This window comes from Drosophila suzukii, chromosome 3, assembly GCF_043229965.1.
Source record: "Drosophila suzukii chromosome 3, CBGP_Dsuzu_IsoJpt1.0, whole genome shotgun sequence".
Lineage (NCBI taxonomy): Eukaryota > Metazoa > Arthropoda > Insecta > Diptera > Drosophilidae > Drosophila > Drosophila suzukii.
The window spans coordinates 84107707-84129707 of record NC_092082.1 but is presented as its reverse complement, the minus strand read 5'-3'; the positions used below and the strand labels follow the sequence as shown (position 1 = coordinate 84129707).

General features: G+C 47.2%; 7 protein-coding genes across 7 annotated transcripts; 3 read left to right on the top strand and 4 right to left on the bottom strand.

The window, feature by feature from the left end:
- Window positions 1-62: 62 nt before the first annotated feature.
- Window positions 63-1607, top strand: Kdsr (3-ketodihydrosphingosine reductase). Its single transcript, XM_017071706.4, has 3 exons — window positions 63-381; window positions 465-1033; window positions 1094-1607. Exons 1-3 carry the CDS (start codon window positions 165-167, stop codon window positions 1316-1318), a joined length of 1011 nt encoding a protein of 336 aa, XP_016927195.4. The 5' UTR covers window positions 63-164; the 3' UTR covers window positions 1319-1607.
- RpS27 (ribosomal protein S27) lies at window positions 378-17554 on the top strand. The gene is made up of 4 exons (XM_017071670.4): window positions 378-387; window positions 16004-16017; window positions 16801-17020; window positions 17088-17554. The coding sequence occupies exons 2-4, from the start codon at window positions 16012-16014 to the stop codon at window positions 17114-17116; spliced, it is 255 nt and encodes an 84-aa protein (XP_016927159.1). The 5' UTR covers window positions 378-387; window positions 16004-16011; the 3' UTR covers window positions 17117-17554.
- LOC108007936 (protein RER1) lies at window positions 1858-3776 on the bottom strand. Its single transcript, XM_070996910.1, is given in 2 exon segments — window positions 1858-3134; window positions 3197-3776. Coding segments are annotated over 2 exon segments (813 nt in total). The 5' UTR covers window positions 3266-3776; the 3' UTR covers window positions 1858-2390.
- On the bottom strand, window positions 4180-13907 carry Nup358 (Nucleoporin 358kD). Its single transcript, XM_017071699.4, has 6 exons — window positions 13558-13907; window positions 9785-12797; window positions 6708-9727; window positions 5895-6654; window positions 4738-5835; window positions 4180-4677 (listed from the first exon to the last, which is right to left on the bottom strand). Exons 1-6 carry the CDS (start codon window positions 13627-13629, stop codon window positions 4319-4321), a joined length of 8322 nt encoding a protein of 2773 aa, XP_016927188.4. The 5' UTR covers window positions 13630-13907; the 3' UTR covers window positions 4180-4318.
- On the bottom strand, window positions 14370-15613 carry Nup37 (nuclear pore complex protein Nup37). Its single transcript, XM_017071656.4, has 3 exons — window positions 15376-15613; window positions 14905-15313; window positions 14370-14851 (listed from the first exon to the last, which is right to left on the bottom strand). Exons 1-3 carry the CDS (start codon window positions 15517-15519, stop codon window positions 14442-14444), a joined length of 963 nt encoding a protein of 320 aa, XP_016927145.2. The 5' UTR covers window positions 15520-15613; the 3' UTR covers window positions 14370-14441.
- Window positions 17555-18194: 640 nt separating the features above from the next.
- bam (bag of marbles) lies at window positions 18195-20363 on the top strand. Its single transcript, XM_017071666.4, has 3 exons — window positions 18195-18833; window positions 18901-19271; window positions 19331-20363. The coding sequence occupies exons 1-3, from the start codon at window positions 18337-18339 to the stop codon at window positions 19792-19794; spliced, it is 1332 nt and encodes a 443-aa protein (XP_016927155.4). The 5' UTR covers window positions 18195-18336; the 3' UTR covers window positions 19795-20363.
- Window positions 20259-21393, bottom strand: LOC108007898 (protein takeout). The gene is made up of 4 exons (XM_017071667.4): window positions 21300-21393; window positions 21003-21240; window positions 20766-20905; window positions 20259-20702 (listed from the first exon to the last, which is right to left on the bottom strand). The coding sequence occupies exons 1-4, from the start codon at window positions 21373-21375 to the stop codon at window positions 20398-20400; spliced, it is 759 nt and encodes a 252-aa protein (XP_016927156.3). The 5' UTR covers window positions 21376-21393; the 3' UTR covers window positions 20259-20397.
- Window positions 21394-22001: the final 608 nt, after the last annotated feature.

Sequence of the window (22001 nt, the reverse complement as noted above, 5' to 3'; positions counted from 1 at the left end):
GCAGAACTGATCCGATAAGTTATCGATAGCTATGCAACCTGTTTTCGCAAACGGTCATACTTCGCTGCACTTTCTAATCAGAAAGCTTGCTTTTACTTTGCTTCGAAGATAACCCACCCACAAGAGATTAAGAAATCCAGGAATTATAGCGCCCTCTTAGCCACATGGAACTGAGCTGGGAGATAGTGCTTTGCGTGGGCATAGCCGTGCTGGTTCATGTTCTGATCTACCTGTTTGTCATGGGCAAGCGGCCGAGGAGCATTGTGGGGCGTCATGTGGTTGTCACCGGCGGATCCAAGGGAATTGGTCTCTGTCTGGCGGTGGAGTGCGCCATGAAGGGCGCCAATGTGACGGTGATAGCCCGCGACGAGAAAATGCTGAGTGAGTAATGCTCCGACAAGGAAACCCCACCAAAAGTTTCCTTATCTACATACATAGGTAATGATACCCCACCTCGTTTTCAGGCGGAGCTGTGGCTCTGATGGAAGTAATCCGCCAACGCCCAGATCAAAAGTTCCAGTACAGAAGCCTGGACATTGGCGGCGACTATGAGCAGGTCTCCCGAGTGCTGAGCGAGATCGAGGACAGCTTTGGCCCCATATACACGCTGATCAACTGCGCCGGTATGGCCATTTGCGGTGTGTTCGAGGAGGTCTCTGTCCAGGATATGCACAAGCTGATGAACGTGAACTTCTTTGGCACCTACAACTGTACCCGGTATGTCCTGCCCAAGATGAAAAAGGCGGGCGAGGGCATCATTGTGATCACTGCATCACAGGCGGCGATGTTTGGCATCTACGGATACGGACCCTATTCGGCCACCAAGTACGCCCTGAGGGCAATGGCCGAGACGATAGCCATGGAGTCCCGGGAGCACGGGGTCAGCGTGACTTTGGCCATGCCCTGCGATACGAATACACCCGGATTCGAGGAGGAGGAGAAATCGAAGCCAAGGGAAACCAAAATAATCTCTGGCGGAGGCGGCCTGATAGAGCCGGAAGTTATGGCCAAAGCTATTCTCAACGATGCCTTGGTGAGTTAGTTATTGAGTGTTGATCTGCACAGTAACTAACTTCGTTATCCTCAATTTTAGAAGGGCAACTTTACCTCAACGGTCGGCGCGGAAAGCTGGCTAATCACCACATTGGGTGGAGCATTACTCCCGTGGGATGGCTTCTTCACCAATCTCCTGCACGCCATCGTTTTAGGACCCTTGCGATTAGTAAGCTACGGATTGCACAAGTATTTCAACAGTGTCATACGCAAATGCGCTCGAGAGGATAAAGCCAAGACTGGATCTGAAGTGGACGCCAAGTGAAAGCTTAACTGTCTCGATGCCTCTTTAGTATTCCAAGTGCCCAGTACATTATATGTTTCCATTGCAAATCACAAAGTGCGATTATTTTGCACGAGAAACGACCACTCCAAATTTTCAGATGGCTCATATTTATCAGCCATTAATATATATACATGTGTTTTGTAATATTTTTATTATTGCCTTGCTAAAGCTAACTATTTGTATCGCATTTTATAGTCAAGGTTACGTGTGCCTCAACTGTTGGTGTGAGCTTCATTTGAATAAAAACAAAGTGTTGTTTGTTAAGAGAGTCAAACGTTTTTAAATAATTCTTTTCTCTACTGAAAAGATTAGGGGAAAGAGCAACTTGAGAAATGTCCAAAGCACTAGTGTAATCTCTTGCGTTAATATGAAATGTATTTCCCTTATCAAAATGGTTTTCATATCTAAATATCGCCCGTACTCTTAATTGCTGCGATCGAATGTGCGATTAGATAAACACGAAGACCACGGCACCTTTTCTAAAAAGGTCATAATTCAACGTAATGATTCAAAATAAATTGTTTTTCTTGTGTCTTTCTTTATTCATAAGACGCACCCAGTGTACACCTCCTATAGTTTCAGTTTTCATTTCGCCTTTCTAACATTTTGTATAGTTAACGCTAACAAAAATTGTATAATCGTAATGCAAAATATATATGTGTATATATATTTAGGCATACATTGTTATAGCATCTAAGCACGATAAATCAAAAATATTAGTTTTCGAATACAGTAATTCTACTTTTTGGATAGAAGAATCATTAAATTATAGTTAGGGTGAAAAATTAAATTATTGCTGATCTGTTGTTTTTTCGGTATCGTTGGGGGATTTACAATAGATAGAAAGCATTGTAAATAAATATAAATTTAAACAAGCATTTAGATTAAACAATAAACAAGGTAATTTGCACAAGACGCCGTACGACAACTCAACAGTGAAAAGAAAAATGCTACACAAACCGAAAAGGAAAATCATATTGTAAGCTTGGTTCTGGTTGATGTTTTGCTTTTGGATCCAATTCCAATTCCGGGCTGCTTTCGGTAGCTTTCTCTAGTAGTCCTCAATGGCAATGATCTGCGGTGGTTTGATGGACGATGCTGTTGATCCTCCCACTGTTGGCGACCCCACATCCTTGGTCGCTGCGCTGTCGCTGGTTGTTGATGGTGGCGATGCAGCGGGGGAGGTGGCGCTCGATGGAGTGCTCGCTCCCACTGCCGTCGCCCGTGTGTCCGGCGTCTGTGCGGCTAATTGTCACTTCGCGTTGCCCGCCACGGAGCCGGGTCCGGATGCCGCCAGGTCGTTGACCCGCTGGTAGCGCGGCTTGTTGCGCGTAAACGGCAAGTACTTGTACTTGATCATATGCTTGATCTGGCGCTTCATCGTGATGCAGAACAGTGTGATGAAGTACATGACCAGGATGGGCCAAAACACCGGCACGTTGAAAAAGTCGAAGAACGTGCAAATCAGCCCAATAAGTGTGCTTTTCGCCACTGACAGCCAGAATTTGAACTCCGGCAGGCGGCGAATAAACGGCCGGAACTCCTCGTTGCTGCGCGTGGGCAGATTGGGTCCCTCGTCCTCGTCGTCCTGCGAGTAGGGATCGAACTCCGGGTCGATTTTGGGCGTCAGAAAGGCGATGAACAGGTTCAGGTGGTAAATGCCTAGTGCATAGCACACGATGTACCAGCCCTGGTAGATAAAGATACGTAGCACGAAGAGCAGGAGCAGGAAGCCGGCGAACACCCAGCGCATCCGTGTGTGCGGTGTGCTCCGGTCCAAGGTGGATTGGTAGGTCTGTAATGGCAGAGGATGTGGGTTAGCTGTTGTCCCGATTGGGTCTCTCCGAGATCCCTTACCTGTGAGAGGCGCTGAAAGAACTTCTTGACGCCGCCGCCGCTGGCAGCGCTGCTGTCCTCGTTCATCATGGTCGTCGCTTAGCTAGCCTCTCATTAATCTCCGGCCCCCGACTTTTATTGTTGACTTTGACGCGGTCGCCGCTGTCGTTGTCGTTCCCGCTGCTGCACACGTGTATCGATTCCGGGGTTGGGACTGTGGCCGGGAACAGGGGCAGGGGCTGCCAGAAAAGGGCTAACAAAACACAAAACAGGCCAACTGGCTAACGCGCTCCAATCGCTAATTATTCTCTAATTCATATTCTGCACCGCCCGTCGTCGTTGTCGCCCTCTTCTTCTTCCTCCCGTTGTAGGGTTCTGCTCTTGTTCTTGCGAGATTTTTGACTGTGTCGATGTGGAGATTGCTATTTTCAGAGCCTGCTTGCCAATGTTCCAGGACTCGCAGAGTTTGGACCCCGGTTCAGTGCGTTCCTGTGCGGTAACTAATTTAATTACACTAGAGATTTGTCGGCAATTTATTGTTCTTTTTCACACACAGTTCACCACGTCATTATGCTCTCTCAGTGGCAGGGCTGTCAAACTATCGGCTGGGGATGGAACAATCGGTTCTCTTCTTACTATCGTAAGGGGTAGTTGGAAGCAATAAATTGCCATTCTCGTGATAAAAAATTAGTAACCTAATTCTTATCTATATTTTTAATAATTTTAAAGGCAAAGCAAAATTTTAGTTAATGAAAATTTAATAAGCTTTCTATATTTTATGCTCTTAAATCTATAAGTTTTTATCCTCTCTAATCTATCGATTGCTTTATGGCACTTTGACAATTCAAACTTTCGGTAAATTTAAATTTAGTTTATTTTATAATTGAAAAGCATACACACATTCGTAATTTTTTACTACTTACAAAAATATTTCCTGCCAGTTTTATTGACTCCTTTAAATATGTTTTTTGAACATGTTTGAAACCACCAATATAAAGAAGGCATTTAAATATTAATCTAATTATTTATGAAAGTTTTATTATGAGGAAAAGTGTGCTTTTTCAACAATTTCCGATACTTTTTCGAAAGACTATCTTATAAAGTCAGTTGTAAGCATGCTACATATATTTAGTTCCGGTTTCCTTAAGAGCTGTCCTGCTCCTCCGCCGCGTCGCTCTCGTCGTCCTCCTGGTCGCCCTGCAGGGCCTTGGCACGTTCTATGCAAGAGTTGACCGTCTTGAGGAACTCGTCGGCGATGTCCTGCTTGCCGAATCGACAGGCCAGGCGTTCCAGCGCGCCCTCGGTGGCCACCTTGCCCTCTGCGTCCACCGCGTAATTATAGCCGGCCCACAGGAAGCTCTTCTTCTGCTCGTTCATGTAGTCCATCTGCAGGGAGGCGGAGATACTCATGTTCAGCACCAGCTTGTGGATCTGCTCCTGCCGCATGACCAGTCGGAATGTCTGCAGCTGCGGGTGCTCCAGCACCTTTATCTCGCCGACGCCTGTGAAATAAAGTGAATATTACTGCCTGCTTTGCCATGTAAGTCTTTACACAATCTTACCTCGCTCTTTCCACTGTTTCGACTCGGGATCATAACGATAGAGCTTCGCCCTCTCGCCATACAGCTTAGTCTCGTTCTCCTCTCCAGTGGTCACCACAATCTCGTCCGGCAGCTCCACAATGGGATCGTAGTGCGGATCGTAGTTGTCATCATTGGTGGCGTCGCCATCGTCATCACCTCCATCTGCCGCGCCGGACTCATTTTTGCCCGTCGGCTGCGGGGACTGAAAGTTCTTGAAAGCGTTCTGGTGCGTCAGGTTGTAGAATCCGCCGCTTCCCGCCGATTTGTTGAATCCCGTGGCGTTGCCTTGGCTATTGGCCGAAAGGTTGGCAAAATCATTTCCGCTCGCCTTGTTGGCTAAATCTGCGAATGTGCCGCCCGGTTTGCTTGCCAAATCGGCGAATGTGTTGCCAGTCTTATTCGCCAAATCGGCAAACGTGCTGGCCGCCTGCTGTGCTGCTGGTGTAGTTTCCTTCTTGTCCATGGTGTCTTCTCCCGCGGTTTTATCCTTTTCCTTCTCCTTTTCCGGGGCTGCCTGTTTGCCAATATCTGTGAAAGAGACGGCGGGCTCCTTTTGTCCGAAGATGTTCGCACTACCGCTACCACTGCCAAACAAAAAGCCGCCAGATGATGAGCCTCCAAACATGTTGGAGTTACCGAACTGGGGCTTGGGTGCTTCTTGGCTGGCGGGTGACTGGGTCTCGACCTTAGGGCCGCCAAAAATAGATGGGGTGCCGCCAAAGATAGACTTCGGTGCGTCTTTACCATCTGAAGCGCCCCCGAAAGGATTAAAGCCTCCGAAAGTGGGGGCAGCTATGCCACTGCCACCAAAGATGGACTTGGGTGCATCTTGGGACTCCACTTTGGTGCCTCCGAAGATGGATTTAGGTTCCTCTTGGGACTTTGGCGAGCCATTCTTCTGTTGCTCAGCCGTTTTGGCCCCACCTCCAAAAATGGTCTTGGCGGAATCCTCAGAGGAATTTTGGTTTGACAAGCCACTGCCGAAAATAGAACCCAGAACGTTGCCTTGACCTCCGCCCGAAATAGATTTTTGCAGTATGGCTAAGGGATCGGCCGGTTTAGCAGACTCTGATTTATCTGAAGTGGAAATAATTAAGTCAAATGATCTTTAAGGACGAAGATAGTTCAACACTTACCCGTGCTACCGAAGACGAATGTTGAACTGGGCGCTTTGCTTTCCTCAGATACGGATAAATTACCGAAGCCGGAAAACGTAGAGTTGGTTGTACCCAGCGAACTGGCTTTGAATATTGAGGTGGCGGAGGATGAGGAAGCATTTGATTTGGTAATAGGCTGCGGGAGAGTCAGGATAGGCAGGGTCATGGGTAGGGGAGGGTTTACTTCGTAGGTGGTGGAGCTTACAGACGACGTTTTACGGAATGCGAACTTGTCTCCATCGCAGCCTATGCAGCTGCCCTGACCTACATGGTCGTGGAGCAAATTATCTGACGAACTCTTCGACTCACTTGCTCCCGTAGAAGGAGAAGATAGGGCGGGGGTGGCCTTTGAATCGGTATTATCTTCTATTGCCTTAGCGGTGCCATCTAGCGCATTTTTAACTGCATCGTAAAAGCCTTGGGCCACCTCCTTGTTCTTAAAGCGCAGAGTGAAGCGCTCCAGAACACTCTCTCCCTCGCTGAAATCGTGCACAGCAAACATCCACGATGTCTCGGTCTTTTCTCTGTACACCACATTCGAGTTCAGCACGTGGTTGAGGCAAATCTTGTACACCTGTTCCCGTCGCATTACCACGCGCAACTTCTTGGTCTGTTTGTGGCGCAGTATCTTCACATCGCCCAAGCCGCGCTCCTTCCACTCGCCTTCGGTGAGTCGGTACAGTTTGGCCTTGTGCACGTACAGCAGCTCCTCGTCTTCCTCCCCTGTTTTCACATCGATCTTAAAGAAACAGTTGTTAGTACATACGATTTTTTGATGATTTGTTAACTTACCTTATCAGGCAATGGAATCACTGGCGCAAAATATGCATTGTTCTCCTCCTCCTCCTCGTGAGAGTCGTTTTCATCTCCGTCGTTAGCGGCTGGACTTTTCGGCTGCAGTTGGGCTGGCTTGGGCATGGAGAAGCTGAAGCTGCTGGATCCGATTGAGGTAGTCGGTGCCACAGGTGTCGGCATTGCTGGAGCCGCAAAGTTGAAGGTGGCGGATCCAAACACATTGCTGCTCTTGCTGGTCACCTCGGCAGCCTGATCCTTGCTACTAGTTGCAGCAAGTCCAAAACCAAAGCTAAACTGGGTGGTGACGGGGAGAGTAAGTCCCGATCCTAGTGTATTCTCCTTCTTTGGCACAGTATCATCCTTGGGTGTTTCACAGGCTGAGCAGTAAAGGGACTCTCCCGGATTGTTGACATAGCAAGCGGAGCACGACCAACTGCCGACTTTGGGTTTGAAGGCGTCCCCGAATCCGGAAGTGGTGGACGTCTTTCCAAATCCAAGAGCTGTAGCCTGAGTCGACGGAACTGAAGCAGGAGCCGAAGCCGTGCTGGTCACAGCTGCCACCACTGGTTTCTCCTTGGGCTGTGCAGCTCCGAAGCTAAACCCACCAGTGGAGGAAAGAGCAGCTGGTGCAAAGCCGAATGAGAACTTGCTAGAGGAGCCGCTAGTAGTAAGGTTTAAAGCATTGCCTTGGTCCAGCCCCGATTGCTTGGGCGGCACAGTGGCATCTTTGGGCTCCTGGCAGGCCAGGCAGTAAAGCTGGTCCTGGCCATTGCTTGTGTAACATGCCTGGCAATTCCAGCTGCCTGCCTTGGGCTTAAAGGCATCCCCAAAGCCCTTTACTGGCTTCTCTTCTTCTTTCTTTTCCGTAGCGCTAACAGAATCGGCCTCTTTTAGTTCCTTTCCAATGCTCTCTTGAGCCTTCTGCACAGCATCAAGGAAGTCCTGGCAGACATCGAGCGACTTAAATCGCACAGCTAGCAATGCGGTGGTCAACTCCTCATCGGAATAATCGTGACCCGCCCAGGTGACCGCCGCCTTAATGTTCGTTGAGGGTGAGAACTTGATCTCGGGTAACACACGCTGATTGCAGCATAGTTTATGGACCTGCTCGCGACGCATCAGCAGGCGCACCAGGTTGGGATTGGAGCGATCACGCAGGAGCTTCATATTTCCAAGCCCGCGCTCCTTCCACTCATTAGCCTCCCTATCCCACCGCAGAAGCTTGGCCCGGTGCTCGAAAAGCACATCCTCGTTCTCTTCCCCGGTGACCACTTCCACAAGGTCGGGAAGGGCGATAACCGGCGTAAACTGGGCCGTGGGCACGTACTCTTCTTCGGCGTCTGAGGCAGTTGACTTGTTTAGTTGCTGTTGTTGTGGGGTCTGACTCTGCACTGTGTTGTCCTTGATCAAAGCCGTGGTAAAGAGCGTGGTGTTGCTACCACCCACTGCAGATGTGCTGCCAAAGGAGAGGTTTTTGAAGGGAGAGCCAGTGCCTGCAGTGCCGAATCCTGATGCGGTTCCATTCCCCGTGAAGCTAAAGTTGGCAAATGCCGCGGAAGCCGAGGACGCAGATGTTACAGGTGCAGCACTGACCGCTGAGATAGTTCCAAACAGAGACTTGGCCACTGTTGCTTGAGCCGCTGGAGCTGGATCAGATTGAGTAGCTTTCGTCTGCTCCTGTGGCTTACCGAAAAGAGAATTGGGAGCTGGCGTACTGGTCAAAAAGGTTTTGGGAGCAGTGAACGCAGCAGAAGCAGTTGCAGCTGCTTCCTTGTTGGTCTTGGGAAGATCTGCTGTTTTCTCCGCCGGTTTCGCTGGCTTCTCTGGCTTGGCCGGCTGGCTCGCGTTTGTAAAGGCGACCCTGAACTGCTCAGCCGTTTCCGCTGTTTTAAAGCGTACCAAGAATTTCTCCAGCGTAACCTGCTCATCCGCAAAGTCATTTGCTCCCCATAAGAACGATTTCTTATCCTTGTCCTGGTTATGAATAACCAGATTCATGTCCGCAGTGATCTTGTGATTGGCACACACCTTGTGGGTCTGATCGCGTCGCATTAGAACCCGAGATACGCCGGTGGTTTTGTCGCACAAAATCTTTATTACCCCAGTGCCGCGCTCCTTCCACTCCTTGTCTGCGAACCGGAAGAGCTTGGATCGGTCGCTAAACTTGACCTCCTCGTCCTCCTCACCGGTGCGAACCTCCACTTCATCGGGAAGTGGGATGATGGGCTGGAAGTCTGGACGAGGATCGTAATCGTCTGCTGAGGTATCTGCTGGAACACTCTTGTTGGTCTCACTAGCTCCACTTTGGTTTAGCTCGGCCTCCTGTTCCTTCTGCTTTTCGGCTGCTGCTTTAGCCACCTGGGACTTGAAGGAGAAAGGACTTTCGGAGGTCTTTGTGCCGAAGTTAAAGCTGAAGGCTGCCGTTGCTGGAACCGGTGGCTGTGCCTGTGGTTCCGGGGCCTGCACCAAACTGGGCTTGATATGCTGTGCGGGAATGGTTACACTCAAAGTGGGCTGGACACTGGCACTTGTTGGCTTTGGCAACGGATCTGAGCTGGTAATGACAACATTGGCCGGCGGTTCCTTTTCCACGGGTTGGTTGTTCAACGCCCGGTTAAACAATGCTGGAACACTAGCAGGAGCGGGAGCGGGCACAGAAGGAGCCACTTGGGGTACGTGAATAGGAGCGGGAACAGCAGCTGGTACTGGTACAGGATTCACAGATGGAGGAAGCGGTCCTGGGGCAGGGGCAGCCCCAGGAATTGGCGGAACCTGAATAGGCGAAGCGCCAAAGCCCGGCGTTGGCGTGTTGAAGAAACCCGGAGTGGGCAGTGCAGCCGGTGGCTTCGACTCAAGCAGATTAAGAGGAGCCGTAGCTGGAGCTGGCTGGGCGGGTGGCGGTATCAGACTGGGAGGAGGCTGGGTAAAGTTGCCCATGGCGTCGATGTAAGGTGCTACCGATGCCCCGGTCGGCGGTGGAAACATACCGGGCAGTCCAAAGTTTTGATTCCTAGGACCTACGTTAAATAAATCGTCAGTTATATCTAAAAGGAATTGAACACTTGGACACTTACCAAATATATTGGGGGGCGCAATCGCCCCTGGAGCTGGTAGAGTCCGTAAGAACTGGGATTGCGCTTGAGCTTGGGCCTGAGCAGCGTAATAGTTGTACATCTGGTTTTGGTTAAACATGGGACTCCCGTAGGGTGCCGGCAGAAAACGATCCTGTCCGGCCGGCGTGTTTGGAACACCGTTGTGGAAACTAGGAGTGGGCCCACCATACGGATTAGGAACCACCTGATGCACTGCAGCTTGGTTTTGCTGTTGTTGTTGCTGCTGATGATGTTCCGCAAGCGCATCTTCAATGATAAACAAGTCGTCCAATCCCAATGCAGCTGCTGGATCCACATCCCGTGTCGGCGTGTCTCGACTGCTGATCTTGATCTTCTTGAGCAGCTCCTCGAGTCCAGTGAACTTCTCTGTAAGGGTCTTGATTTCCTGGCGCATGGCTTCCATTCCCAAACTCACATCGTCCTTGAGCACACACAGAGACTTGCTGATTTGCTTGACAGTCTGTTCCATCTCCTGATTTGGTGGTGCTGCCACAACAATGGGTGTCACTGAAGCGGGTTCCACCTGACGACGTGATCGATTGGCAGACAAGGCTGCACCCAAATAGAAGTCGTCTTCAGCATCCTCATAAGTGGATGAATTGTTGTGCGCATCCGGGCTACCGAAGCTATCTTCGAGACCGTGACTACTGCGATTTTGTTGGTAACGTCGAAGCTCGCGTTGAATATGGTTGTGTAGTGGGTGCTTGACATCAGTTTGGAGCAGCTGCTGCGTCTGCTGCAGGCACTCCTTCCTCCGCTCCGAGAAACGAGCGCGGGAAACTCGGGGTGTCTTTGCGGACTCCTCAAGTTGACGGTACGCCTCCGATTGCATGAAGTATGCCATGGGCAGATCAAGTCCTCTGACCTCTTCCACAAACTGCTCATACTGATACGCCTTGAACATCTTCGAGCTGAAATAGGAGACGGCGTGCTCAGCCAGTGCTTGAAGATCCTTCCAGGCGGCCGTTGAGGTGGCAGATCCGTACTTAAAAATCCGGACAAAGGCGTCCGACTGCTGCGTGTGCTGGCGACGCAGCATTGTAAATCCTTGCCTGTAGAGAGTATCGATGCGTGCCTCCAAAGCAAGTTCTGAGCGCTCCTGCAGGATTTTTCCCAGCTGGAAAATGATGATTGCATCTGCTTTGGGTCCATTCACCCCCCGCACCGCCTCCAATCCGACCTGCAGTTGAGCTCTTTGCTCGGTGCGATTACCTTCAGTGGCCAGCTGGTTTGAGTGCAGCCGCAGCACCAAATCCCACCAGTTCGTTTGCTCCGAAGATGCTAGTTGGCTCAGAAGATTGGCAAATGGCATCATATGCGGCCGGTTAGCGGCATTGCGGTTACCCAAGTTGGAGGTGTTGTACGCTTCCCTCTGGAGCTGAAATCGCCGCTGGGTCTGAATAACTGTGGCGTAGAGGTAAAGGTCGACATCGACCTGGCTGATGGAATCGTGGCCGCAGTAGTTAAGGTTCTGCTTCACATCCCGCCGAAAACCTTCATAGAAAGCCACGCGTGGCGCAGTTCCAAGACGGTCGGGCTCGGTGCCCAGCGCCAAGTAGACGTGTTGGGCCAAGGAGTGCGGCGGTAACGATAACGCTAGCAACTCACAGGTCTCGATCTCCGCCAGACTGGGCCACTCGAAAAGAGGCTGCTGCAGACGCGGGTTACGCACCAGATGCGAGGACTGATCTTTCAGCTTGTGTTCGGCGTGGGTAAAAAGCTGTTGGTAAAGCTGACGTCGCCAGTTCTTGTCGAGGCACTGCTGGTGAGCGCTAGACAGTAGTTCTTCGGAGTCGGCAAATAATCCGGGCAAAGTTTGGGCGGGAACTTTGTTCTCATTGAGGTTGCTGTTCTCCTTCTGGTTGTCATCCGTTCGCGATCGATCCAGACAACCGAAAAGGGTGCGTCCAAGCTGGGCGCAGCGGAAGGCGCCCTGCTGGCGCCACAGTTGCATCAGCTGCTTCTGCTCTGCATCGCAGTGTTTCATCCAGTGGTGGACATGGGACTCTTCGAGCGGTCGCACCTGGTAGCCAAGGAGCAAAACCGGCAGTACGGATTTCAGCGCGTTCATCCACTTATTCTTGTTACCCAGCAGCTCACGTTTGAAGATCAGCGCCACCGCGTGAAGTAGCAGCTGCCCGGTATAGTGATCGGCACAGGATTGGTGGAGTTCCCTCTGCGGGGCATCGCCCGCACGCTCTATCGCGTTGCTAAACTTGTGCAGGTATTGATCGAGGCGAAATAGCTGACTGCTGCTGTCCGCCAGTCCGCTTCCCGTCTCCAGGCTCAGTTGCATGAGGCGATCGAGGGCGTGGAGCGCCAACTGCCAGAAGCGCCAGTTCTTCTTCACGTCATTGGCCGACTCCATCTTCCCGAGGAGCACCCAGATCATGTCATACCAATCGCTCGACTGACTCGTGATGCCCTTTGACTCCAGCTCGGTTTTTAAAGCGTAGCTGAAGGCCTGATCCAGCTTCTTCTTCTCCACATAGCTTCGCAGCAGACGCACGCGAAGATTAACATCCTGGGGCCGCGCCTGCAGCTCCTTGTGCATCAGCAGTTCCATGGCGTTGTCTCCATCAACGCTGCCATCTTCTCCGCCGTTGCTTTCCTGAAGATTCAGCCGCATCCGCACGGCGAAGACGTGTTGATTGTCGACCAAATCCAGGTCAGTGGCCAGATCCAGCCAGTACTTGGCGCGCTCCGTGTTGAAGGCGGTGTTCTCGTTCAACAGCAGTTCGCAGGCGTCCAGAACCACCTCTGACTGCCGGGGATTGAGCTGCATGCTGCGCTGCCAGTGCTGCAGCGCCTTCTGCACATCAGGAGTCTTCAGCCTACTGTAGCAAGTGGCTAGCAGGTTGTGAGCCACCGCTTCATCTTTGGCCCTGAGATAGCTGGTCAGATACTCGATGCACCTGGGGTACTCCTGGATCTTATAGTACATTTTGCCTATCGCCAGCCCCTTGATGTCGCGCTAAAAATAGAGAAACCTTTATTTAGTCCAGGAAGTCTATAAAAATTACGTTTTATATTTTGTATTTGTATTGTATTTTTACTTTTTTGTATGCATATTTAATTTGTTTCCTTAAGTTGTTTTAAATTTTTATGTATTGTAATGATCCTGCTAGAACTCAGATGCATTTAAGCGGGAAGAATACAAATATATTTAAGGTCGGTTGGATAATATTATTGTTTTGTTTTTGGACTTATAAAAATCTGATATGCTTATGTATTATATATATATGCAAAACAACCTAGCTATTTTAAAGTTCCGTTATTGAAACGAATATCCACTGTACCTACAAGGTAACAGTTAAATTTTAAAGGAATATAAATATGCTTTTCCAATTTGCTATGAATATCCCTATTGCAATTTGTAGCCATAACCCATATCGAGTGTTTACTGTAGATGTAAATTAAAATAAGCGGCTGCTGGCCACCCACATAACCTCACATTTATATTTTGATTTATAAATAGAGAATCACAGCGCCATGAGTCTGAAAGAAAATCAATTTCTTTTGCAAATATACGAAATGCAGGCGTCGCAAGAAAAGCGCGCACTTTTCTTTTCTATTGCAAATCCGCCAGCCAAGTGACGCCGACTCACAGACATACGCACACAAACACACAACCGAGGCACGCACACAAAGGCGCGCTCTCAATGGCGGCGCCGAAGATTTCGCAACTATTTTTTCTTTTGAAATTCCTATACACGTTGTAGGCGTTTATTTACCTCACTTCCCGGCGGAAGTTTTCCCAGCATTTTATGGACATGCTCGTCAATATCTTTCCGCGTATCGAACATTTCTCTGGTGCTTTAAACGCTTTCAAATCTCTGTCGTCTCGACCTCGCAAAAATGTGCTTCGCGCTCGATTCTTCTTCACTCCGACATCCGATCGACACCGATTTCTCGAACGGTAATGTGCCACGGCCGGAAAGTCGGGTAACTACGGCTTGGCAATTCCAGTTGCAACACGCTGCACTCGTTTGCGGTGCAGATCAGAACGTATATATAGCTAAATTCCGCTTTAAATTTTGGATGGAGTGCACGGCCAACAAAAAATATGCAACAAAATATGTAGTGTGACTGCGCGAAAGTTGGAAACTTCTACCGTGGCGGTTTATAAAAAATACCAACTATATACCACAAATTAAATAGGATATTCATTTGATCAACCATGGGGAATATCCTAATCAAAAAATTATCTTTTTATTTATTTATAATATCTTTATTAATTTAAAAGACAGAAATACAATTTGATTGGGGCAAGCTCCTCATTAATAAAAAAAAAAATATGAATATGGACTATCAGGGCTTTTTCCAAAAATTTTGTTAAACAAATTGGTTTGTTTTTAAATATGTTAGATGATATAACAATTATGACACAAGGAATTAAGACCTTGCAAGATGTGCTTTTATAAAAGAATATACAACATTTCAAAATGAAATTTAAAAATTTTAAAATCCATAAATAAAATTATTAAAAAACAACCAATTCTATATAAAACTTAACTTACGAATAAAAAAAATTAAAAAGACCTCGTTATAAACCAAAAGATAAATGTTTAATTATTTTATTTTAACAATGTAACTTTATTTTAGTGTTCGGCATGCTTTACTTCATTTGCACTTTCCAGAAGAGCAGTTTCCTATCAGAGACCGCCGTGATATAAGGCAATCGCTGATGCCAGGCCATGCCTCCAAAGGTTTTTAGGGGTGCCTCCAGCAATGGAACCGTGGACTTGGCTGCGAAAACCTTTAAGGTTAGCCCGATAATCAGGGCTATGACCATTTCGGAGCTTCCTGGTGCAAATCGAACTACTCGGCCGCAATCCTCGTGGACCTGCTTGACATCGGCGGGCACAAAGGGTCTGTTTAGGTCCCAGGTGATCACATCCCCGCCAGCTAGGGAGGTGATAAAAAGTCTATTGCTGTTGGCCCAATCCGCCGACATGAGCGGGAATTTGGGGGACTCCACGGAGATGACCGTTTGCTTACTCCTCACATTGTACAGATGAATGATGCCTACAAGTAGATACGTTAGTTATAATACTAGGTAAATGGTGAGCCTTTCACACCTTTTTTCTCCGCCACCAGCACCTTGTTGGGATCCTCGGGATGGCTCTTGATGGACATTCCAGCGGAGGACAGGCCGAATGTGATGACATTCTCCCCGCTGCCTGCCGTCGTCCAGAAGCGACAGGTGAAGTCATCGCTGACGGAGGCCAGCAGCTCACCCTCGCAGACCCAGGACACATCGTTGACATAGTCTCCGTGGCCATGGAGCACCTGTAGCGTGTTGAACTGACCCAGATCGGTGCGGAGTATCTTCAGCTGGCTGCCCTGGGCGGCGCACAGAGTCACATTGTTGGGAGTGCAGTTCAGCGAGGTGTCCGGCGAGAAGGCCAGTGCGCTGACGCACCGCTGATCCTTGTCACTCACGTCCAGGTCCTGGAGGTGTGTGTACCCAAAGTCGCCGCTTTCCTCCTGCAGATTACACAGAAACCCATTAATTTCATTCAATATTTATTTTTTTGTTCCAGACCCACCGGCAGTCCTACGAGTATCAAACTCAGTTCTTTTTTGAGCGCCACTGCGATTAGGTTGTAGGCAAAGTCATTGGTGCAAATCTCGAAGCAATAGATTGTCTCGTTTAGTTGGATGCAGTGTTCAGGGTCTGTGACAGCTCGCATTTTCCCCTTTTTGTTTGTTATTCCTGGATAAATGCAACAATTTGCCGGCGGCGCCAAAAATGTTTACTTCAGTATGACCGTAAATGGTTTGAAGATTTATCTAATTAAATTATTTGCTATCGGAAAAACAACAAAGAATAAATAGGTAAATTATTTTTAAAGATAACAAGTTTTTAATAAAGTGTGAACCGTTTTACGAAGCAGAAAGAAACAATTAAGATTACCACAGCTTAAATATATCATATGTTGTGCAATTTGATACTTATTAATATCAATTAATTAAAACTTAATATTGTTTTCTGTTTTTCGGCTATCTTGCCAACTTAAATTAGTTTTAAAATAAAAAAAAATAATAAATTACGTGTTGGAAAGTGTCGGCGGTAGAGTTCCCACCGTCCAGCTGTTGGGTATTTTTTAGTGCCTTTTCACCCAAGTTAAGTTGGCTGCGATTTACCCCACTTCCTTTTCCGTGTTAGCTGTGAAAGAAAAAACATGCCGGTGGGTGCCAAATTGCGTTAAAATTGATTTTAAACACAGAAAACTCGTCCGAATGTTAACCAAAAGCTGGCTGGAATTATAGCCAAAGTGTCAAGTGTGAATGGAGCAAGTGTTGGCCGCCAGAAACGGCCTAAAATGACCCTAAAACAAATGTCTGGCGCGCTTCCATGAGTGTGTGTGGTTTATTGGCCACGCATGGCGTGCGCCTGTGAAATTGCAAACAGTTGTGAAATGGTTTAATGAAATAAATGTAATTCCGATGACTTATACAAAGGGCCGATTGTAATGCCAGACTGAATTCTCGGAAGTCCTTGCACATAACCTAGAACACGCATTGGCGAATTTATGTTGTTGTTGCCTGAATTTGTTGATACACCAAGTAAAAATGTGACAATTGGATTTTTTGAACCCTTAAAATGGCTCCAAATGCTTTAACAAAGTTTTATTATTTATTTTATATTAAAATGTTATGACAATTTTCTTATCAATATGATGGGCTCATCATGATCTTTAAGATCAAACTGCTTTTGATCTTTAAAAGATTATTTGTATACTAAATCGTTTCATAAATTTTAGCAACCCTTAAAGTAGTGGAATCTTACTTCTCATAAAATCAAGAAAATTAAGTTTACCAAGTGATCTTTTTGATACTCATACCGCCAAAAAGCCTCCGACACACTGCTGCACATATATTGGATTATGACCGGATTAGTTTCTGATTTAAAAATTTATAAATCAATATATCCCTGCATACTAATTCTCTGGTCTATTCCCCACTTCCAGCTAGCAAAAGATCTTCTGCACCCGCTGCCCGCCGAGGAGAAGCGCAAGCACAAGCTGAAGCGCCTGGTCCAGCACCCCAACTCGTACTTCATGGACGTGAAGTGCCCCGGCTGCTACAGGATCACCACCGTCTTCAGCCACGCCCAGGGCGTCGTGGTCTGCGCCGGATGCGCAACCATTCTGTGCCAGCCAACTGGAGGACGCGCCAAGCTGACAGAAGGTATGGTCCATCTTTTTACTAACCATTATTGCTGGTCAACCGTCTAATACCCAATTCTTTCTTGCAGGCTGCTCTTTCCGCAGGAAGCCACAGTAAAATGGGACTCGCGATGAACCACAAATTATTAATTTTTTAATAAAATCTATAAAACGTAAAGAAACCACAGAACCCATCCGAAAGAAAGCTTGTAATTCAATTGCTGCGGTCCTTTGGTTCAATGTGCTTTGTGAATTAAAGAATTAACGATCTTGTGGTTGGCTAAGTGAAAACAAACAGCTCTTGTCGTATTTGTTTATAAGTGGATAATTACCAGCAGAATAGATAGTGGAACTCGATTTATTTGGTTTCCTTATAGCAGCCCCCCAAAATGTAAACCATATGTTGGAAACTGATGTTCGAGAAAATACATTTTTCGGTTTTGTAATTAACCCTTCTGTCTCGCAAATCTTCAGGAACTTTTCACTAGTTATGCTTAGATCTAACGAATAATTGACTTCACTGTAATAAAGTATGTTTCATAGGCTTTAAAATTGAGATATTTGCTACCATAAAAGTTACTAAGACTGGGAATTTAATTACCTTCGAAATGAATACATTTGTTAAGGGATCAGTGAATATGCAAATTCAAGTTACCTATTTTGAACATCAGGGTTTATGGCAAAATTTCTTGTTGAGAATATTATTTAAAGTTTTGGATTTTAGCACTAAGGAAATAACATTCCTTTGAACCTCGGGAAACAAATATTGATGAATAGAACTTATTTAGATTGTTTGATAAGATAATTTCCTTAAGGGTAATTTATAATTCAAAATGTTTATATTTTATTCAGTTACTTTCCAACACTTTTCCTTATCCAGTTTTCCAACCACCAAATGTAAAATATGCATGGGTTCGAGTCCGTACTACGTACGGACTTACTGGAATTTAATTCGGACGTTTTCCAACACCTTTTCTAAGCCAGTTTTCGAACCATAAAAAGTATAATTACATGGGTTTGAGTCCATGCTATGTATCTACATGGTGGCGTTGCCAGACATTCCGATAGCGGAGTTTGCCACCTCGCTAGGAAAATTCCGCGGTCGCTGCTCTGCCGCTGTTAGATTTCGATACATCTTAACCGATCTCGATAAGTCTTAACAGTGCTGTTAGAAAATCGCGGAATCTACCATTTTAGAGCGCCCATGGTGGTCGGATAGGGAAACAGTGATCAGTCCAGACAGCGTGGCGTCGCGCTTTTCAAACGGTAGATTTTCAGTGCCAGAAAAAAAAAGAACGCAGACTTGAGGTTTTTCGTGATTTAATTTCGCTTGCTTAAATGTTTAATGCACGTGCTTTGGGTATGGGCCCTTCGGCCAACGATGACCAGCAATTGGTTCGCAATTTGATGGAGGTGCAGCAGGAATTGTCCTCCCTGCTGGAATCCAATGAAAATCTCACCGAGTCGCGTGCTGCTGCTTCTTTGGAGTACCAGGACTCCGTCAATGACGCCAGCAGCTCGTCGTCGGGCGTTCTGTCGGAAATCCAACAGAACTTCCGGGTGCTCCGACTGGACAACAGTGCGCCACGCTTCGAATTCCACGGTTGGGGATGCTTGCAACAGCTCCAGAAGCGTTCCCGCCAGTTTGGATACGGCGGTGTTCCGGCCAAGAAGTCCCGATCCGGTGGCGCCTCCTGTTTGCTGGTCACCGGCCCCAAGCAGGAGCAGCTGCAGAAGGAGAATGTGTGGAACCAGCAGCGCCACGAGGAGGTGAAGAACTCGGCACAGCCCATGTCCATTGCGAGCCTGCGTTCAATAGGTCTCCACGGCGATTGGTGAGTGTCCGGATACTTGTACCCTGGAAATCCACAATATAATAGCCTCTGTTTTGGTAACCCACAGCCTGGAGCACAATGCCGTGCTGCGCGTGATGGATCTGTTCAGGTCCCTGCATGATCACCTGACCGCCGACTTGGGCTTTTCGCGCCAAAACTCGATGCCATCCGATTACCTGTTCGATGTACCCGTCAAGAACTCCATGCCCAAGAGCCTCAATGTGCGCTACCAACTGCAGGTGCTGTGCACCAAAACGGAACGGTTCCTGATCAAACAGCGTCGCATCCTGGAGACAAATCGCAGTTTCGACTACGAGAAGTACAGCGAATGCGACAAGTTGATCAAGGGATCGACCTCCTATTTGCAGTCATTCAACCAGTTCATGAACGTCGAAATGCGCCATCGCAACGGAAACTTTATCACCCAATCGGCCAAGTGTAACTTTTATATCCCTAGTCCTTTTTGGTATATTTTTCAATATATGTCATTCCTGTAGTCAATGTGCAGCGCTTGGAGAGCTTGCTGATCGGTCTGCGGGAGTGGCTGAAGGCCACGCATCTTAGTGTGCACGTATTCAACTGGGAAATGGATCTGGAGCACCGCTACTCGGCGGCCATGACCGAGAGCCACAAGTCCTTGCAGGAGCGAGCCATCCTTTTGGCCAATGCCGAGCTGCAGGCGGCCAAGCCACGGGGCATCACTGTTGAGGAGCTGTACATTGCCAAGAGGTATAAGCTGGAGAGGGTGATGACCTGTGCCATAGAGCAGGACGAGTTCCTCACTGCTCTGCTCGCCCATCCGGAGACCTACTTCCCGCCCCAAGTTGTGGCCATGTGCGGACCACCCAAGGTCGTTGTTGACATGGAAGAGGATTCTGAGGAGGCGGAGGAATATGAAGACAACGCGCCATCATCCCCGCCACGAAGCAACGATCGTACATTTTTCCGCTTTAGAAGCTAAACTGGATCTGTAATCTAAGAAATTACCAATTTCAGTGGTATCTATACTTATTTTATACCTTACCTTATCAATTACTTTATAATTCAAAGATATCTCTTTTAAAAGCTAAAACTTTAATATTTATTTAGCCAAGTCGAAAAAGATTTGTCATTTAAATTGAATGCCATTGTAGGTTTAAGAATTTATTTTACACTTTTAATGAGTATTTGTATGATTAGTCTAAGCAAAATCCAAACGAAAATGATTTGTTATTTATCTTTTAAATTTGGCTACAAATATGTACCGACTTATACATAACTAATGAGCTTTTGTGCAGATCAAAAAAGCCAAAATTAGAACAAAAACCATTACCTAATAATATTTTTACATTTATTTGACCAAGTCAAAAATGAGGCTTTCTTTCTTTTATATAGCACTTTATTTTAGTTTTAATCTAGTGAGAAGAAAATAACCGAGTGCCTGAATTTATTTTGCATCTTCATTTAATTTGTAAGAGGAACCTACCAGTGAATTGTTTGCTTTGCATTTGTATTTTGAAAGCCAAATAAATATTCACATATCTGCTTTAACTAGTTATCGTTTAAAAGCTTTGTACTAAGGGGTTCAGACAACAAAGAGTTGTTCGAGCGACAGTTTGCCGAAGATCCTGTCCACCACCGACTTGGCTATCAGTCCGAAGGCCTCACCGATGCCCGGTTTCAGTTCGTTGAAGATGTCCCGCCAGTTCTCGTTGATGAGGACGTGCATGTTCTCGCTGAGATCTTTCTGGCCATTGAAAAGATTCTCCAGGTGATAGGAGACATGTTGAGGTGTCACCTCAACCTTGATGTCGACCACCTCCGCAAAGGTCTGGTGCTCACCCTTGGACACCCGCTTGAATTTTATAAAAGCATGCACCTTCGTTTTTTCTGTGGGTTTAAGAATTGCACATTAAATGGGAAAGTGCTCTGCGATTTTTAGCCAAAACTTACTCAGTCGGATCTCTGCGTTGCCCTTTCCGGCAATGGGTAGAATGAGTACTCTGCCGTCGACTGAGTATGGCCCTTTTACCACAACTTCGGGCACTTCCATGATCAGCTCAATGGGTCGGCTGAGATCACTTGTGAAGCCACTGAAAAAGAAAAATAATATATTTTGCAGAATTAAAGACTCGTAATATTTTTTTTTTCTAGATCTCTTCAAGAGGTAATTAAAAAAGATTATCTTACCTGGCTCGCTTTGCAACTGCCTGGTGGAGACCCAAAAGATCCGCGTCGTGGAAACTGAGATCAATGTTGACCGGGCTGTGTGGATTACGGCCAATTGTGAACTTCTTGATGCGCAGGGGATCCAGCGGGATCAGACCCAGCTCCTTGATGCCGCTCTTGGCGTGGTTCCTCAGCACATTGTTGACTCCGTTTATCAGGCACGCCTCGTCCTCAATCCCGCACCTCTCAATACCCGAGGCTTAAAGTCAAGAGTTTTGAATGGTGATGTGTGTGTTACAAAAAGAAGGCGCAACTCACGTAATTCGGGGGCGTGTCCATTAACCGATATGGACGCACATCCGAGCAGAAGGACGAGGGCGAGAGTTAGCTCCATAATTGACGCGGGCAAACACAATGGAATACTGATTCATTAGCCGCTGTTGATACCACTTATATAGTCACTTTCGCCAATTGAAATGTATCATGTTTTTGTTGCCGTAAACAGCTTTTGCGTCTCAGCCTGCCAGAATTTGACTTTAGACCGTCTCCAGTACCAGTGCACTCATCACCACGCTCCCCCCGAGTCTGTTAAATGGATTTGGATTGTAAACCAAACCGGCAGGCTGGCTGTCCGGTGGCAAAGTGGGTTGTTATAGCCGGCAAATTTATTTTACGACTCCCTTTAATGAACCCCCATTTGAACTTGAACCTGTTGGGCTGCAGTCCCGCTCGAAAGCCATCGACCCGTCATTCCCATCTCTCCTAATCACGTTTCGCATGTAATTTGCTCGATATATGCAAATTAGATTGGCCTTCCCCTAATCGGGCATCAATTCCTGTTCGAGCTCCTTTGACACTTTCGTATTTTGCCTAATTAATGGTTGAGCAGTCACTCGTTTTTTAACGAGCTGCTCTACTTGGAAAGTCAAGAACATTTAATGTAACGACCTTTTATAGGCCAAGGTTTTTTGAACCTTTAGAGAGAGCAAGTTCAGATAACACATACTTTCAGGCGGTCAT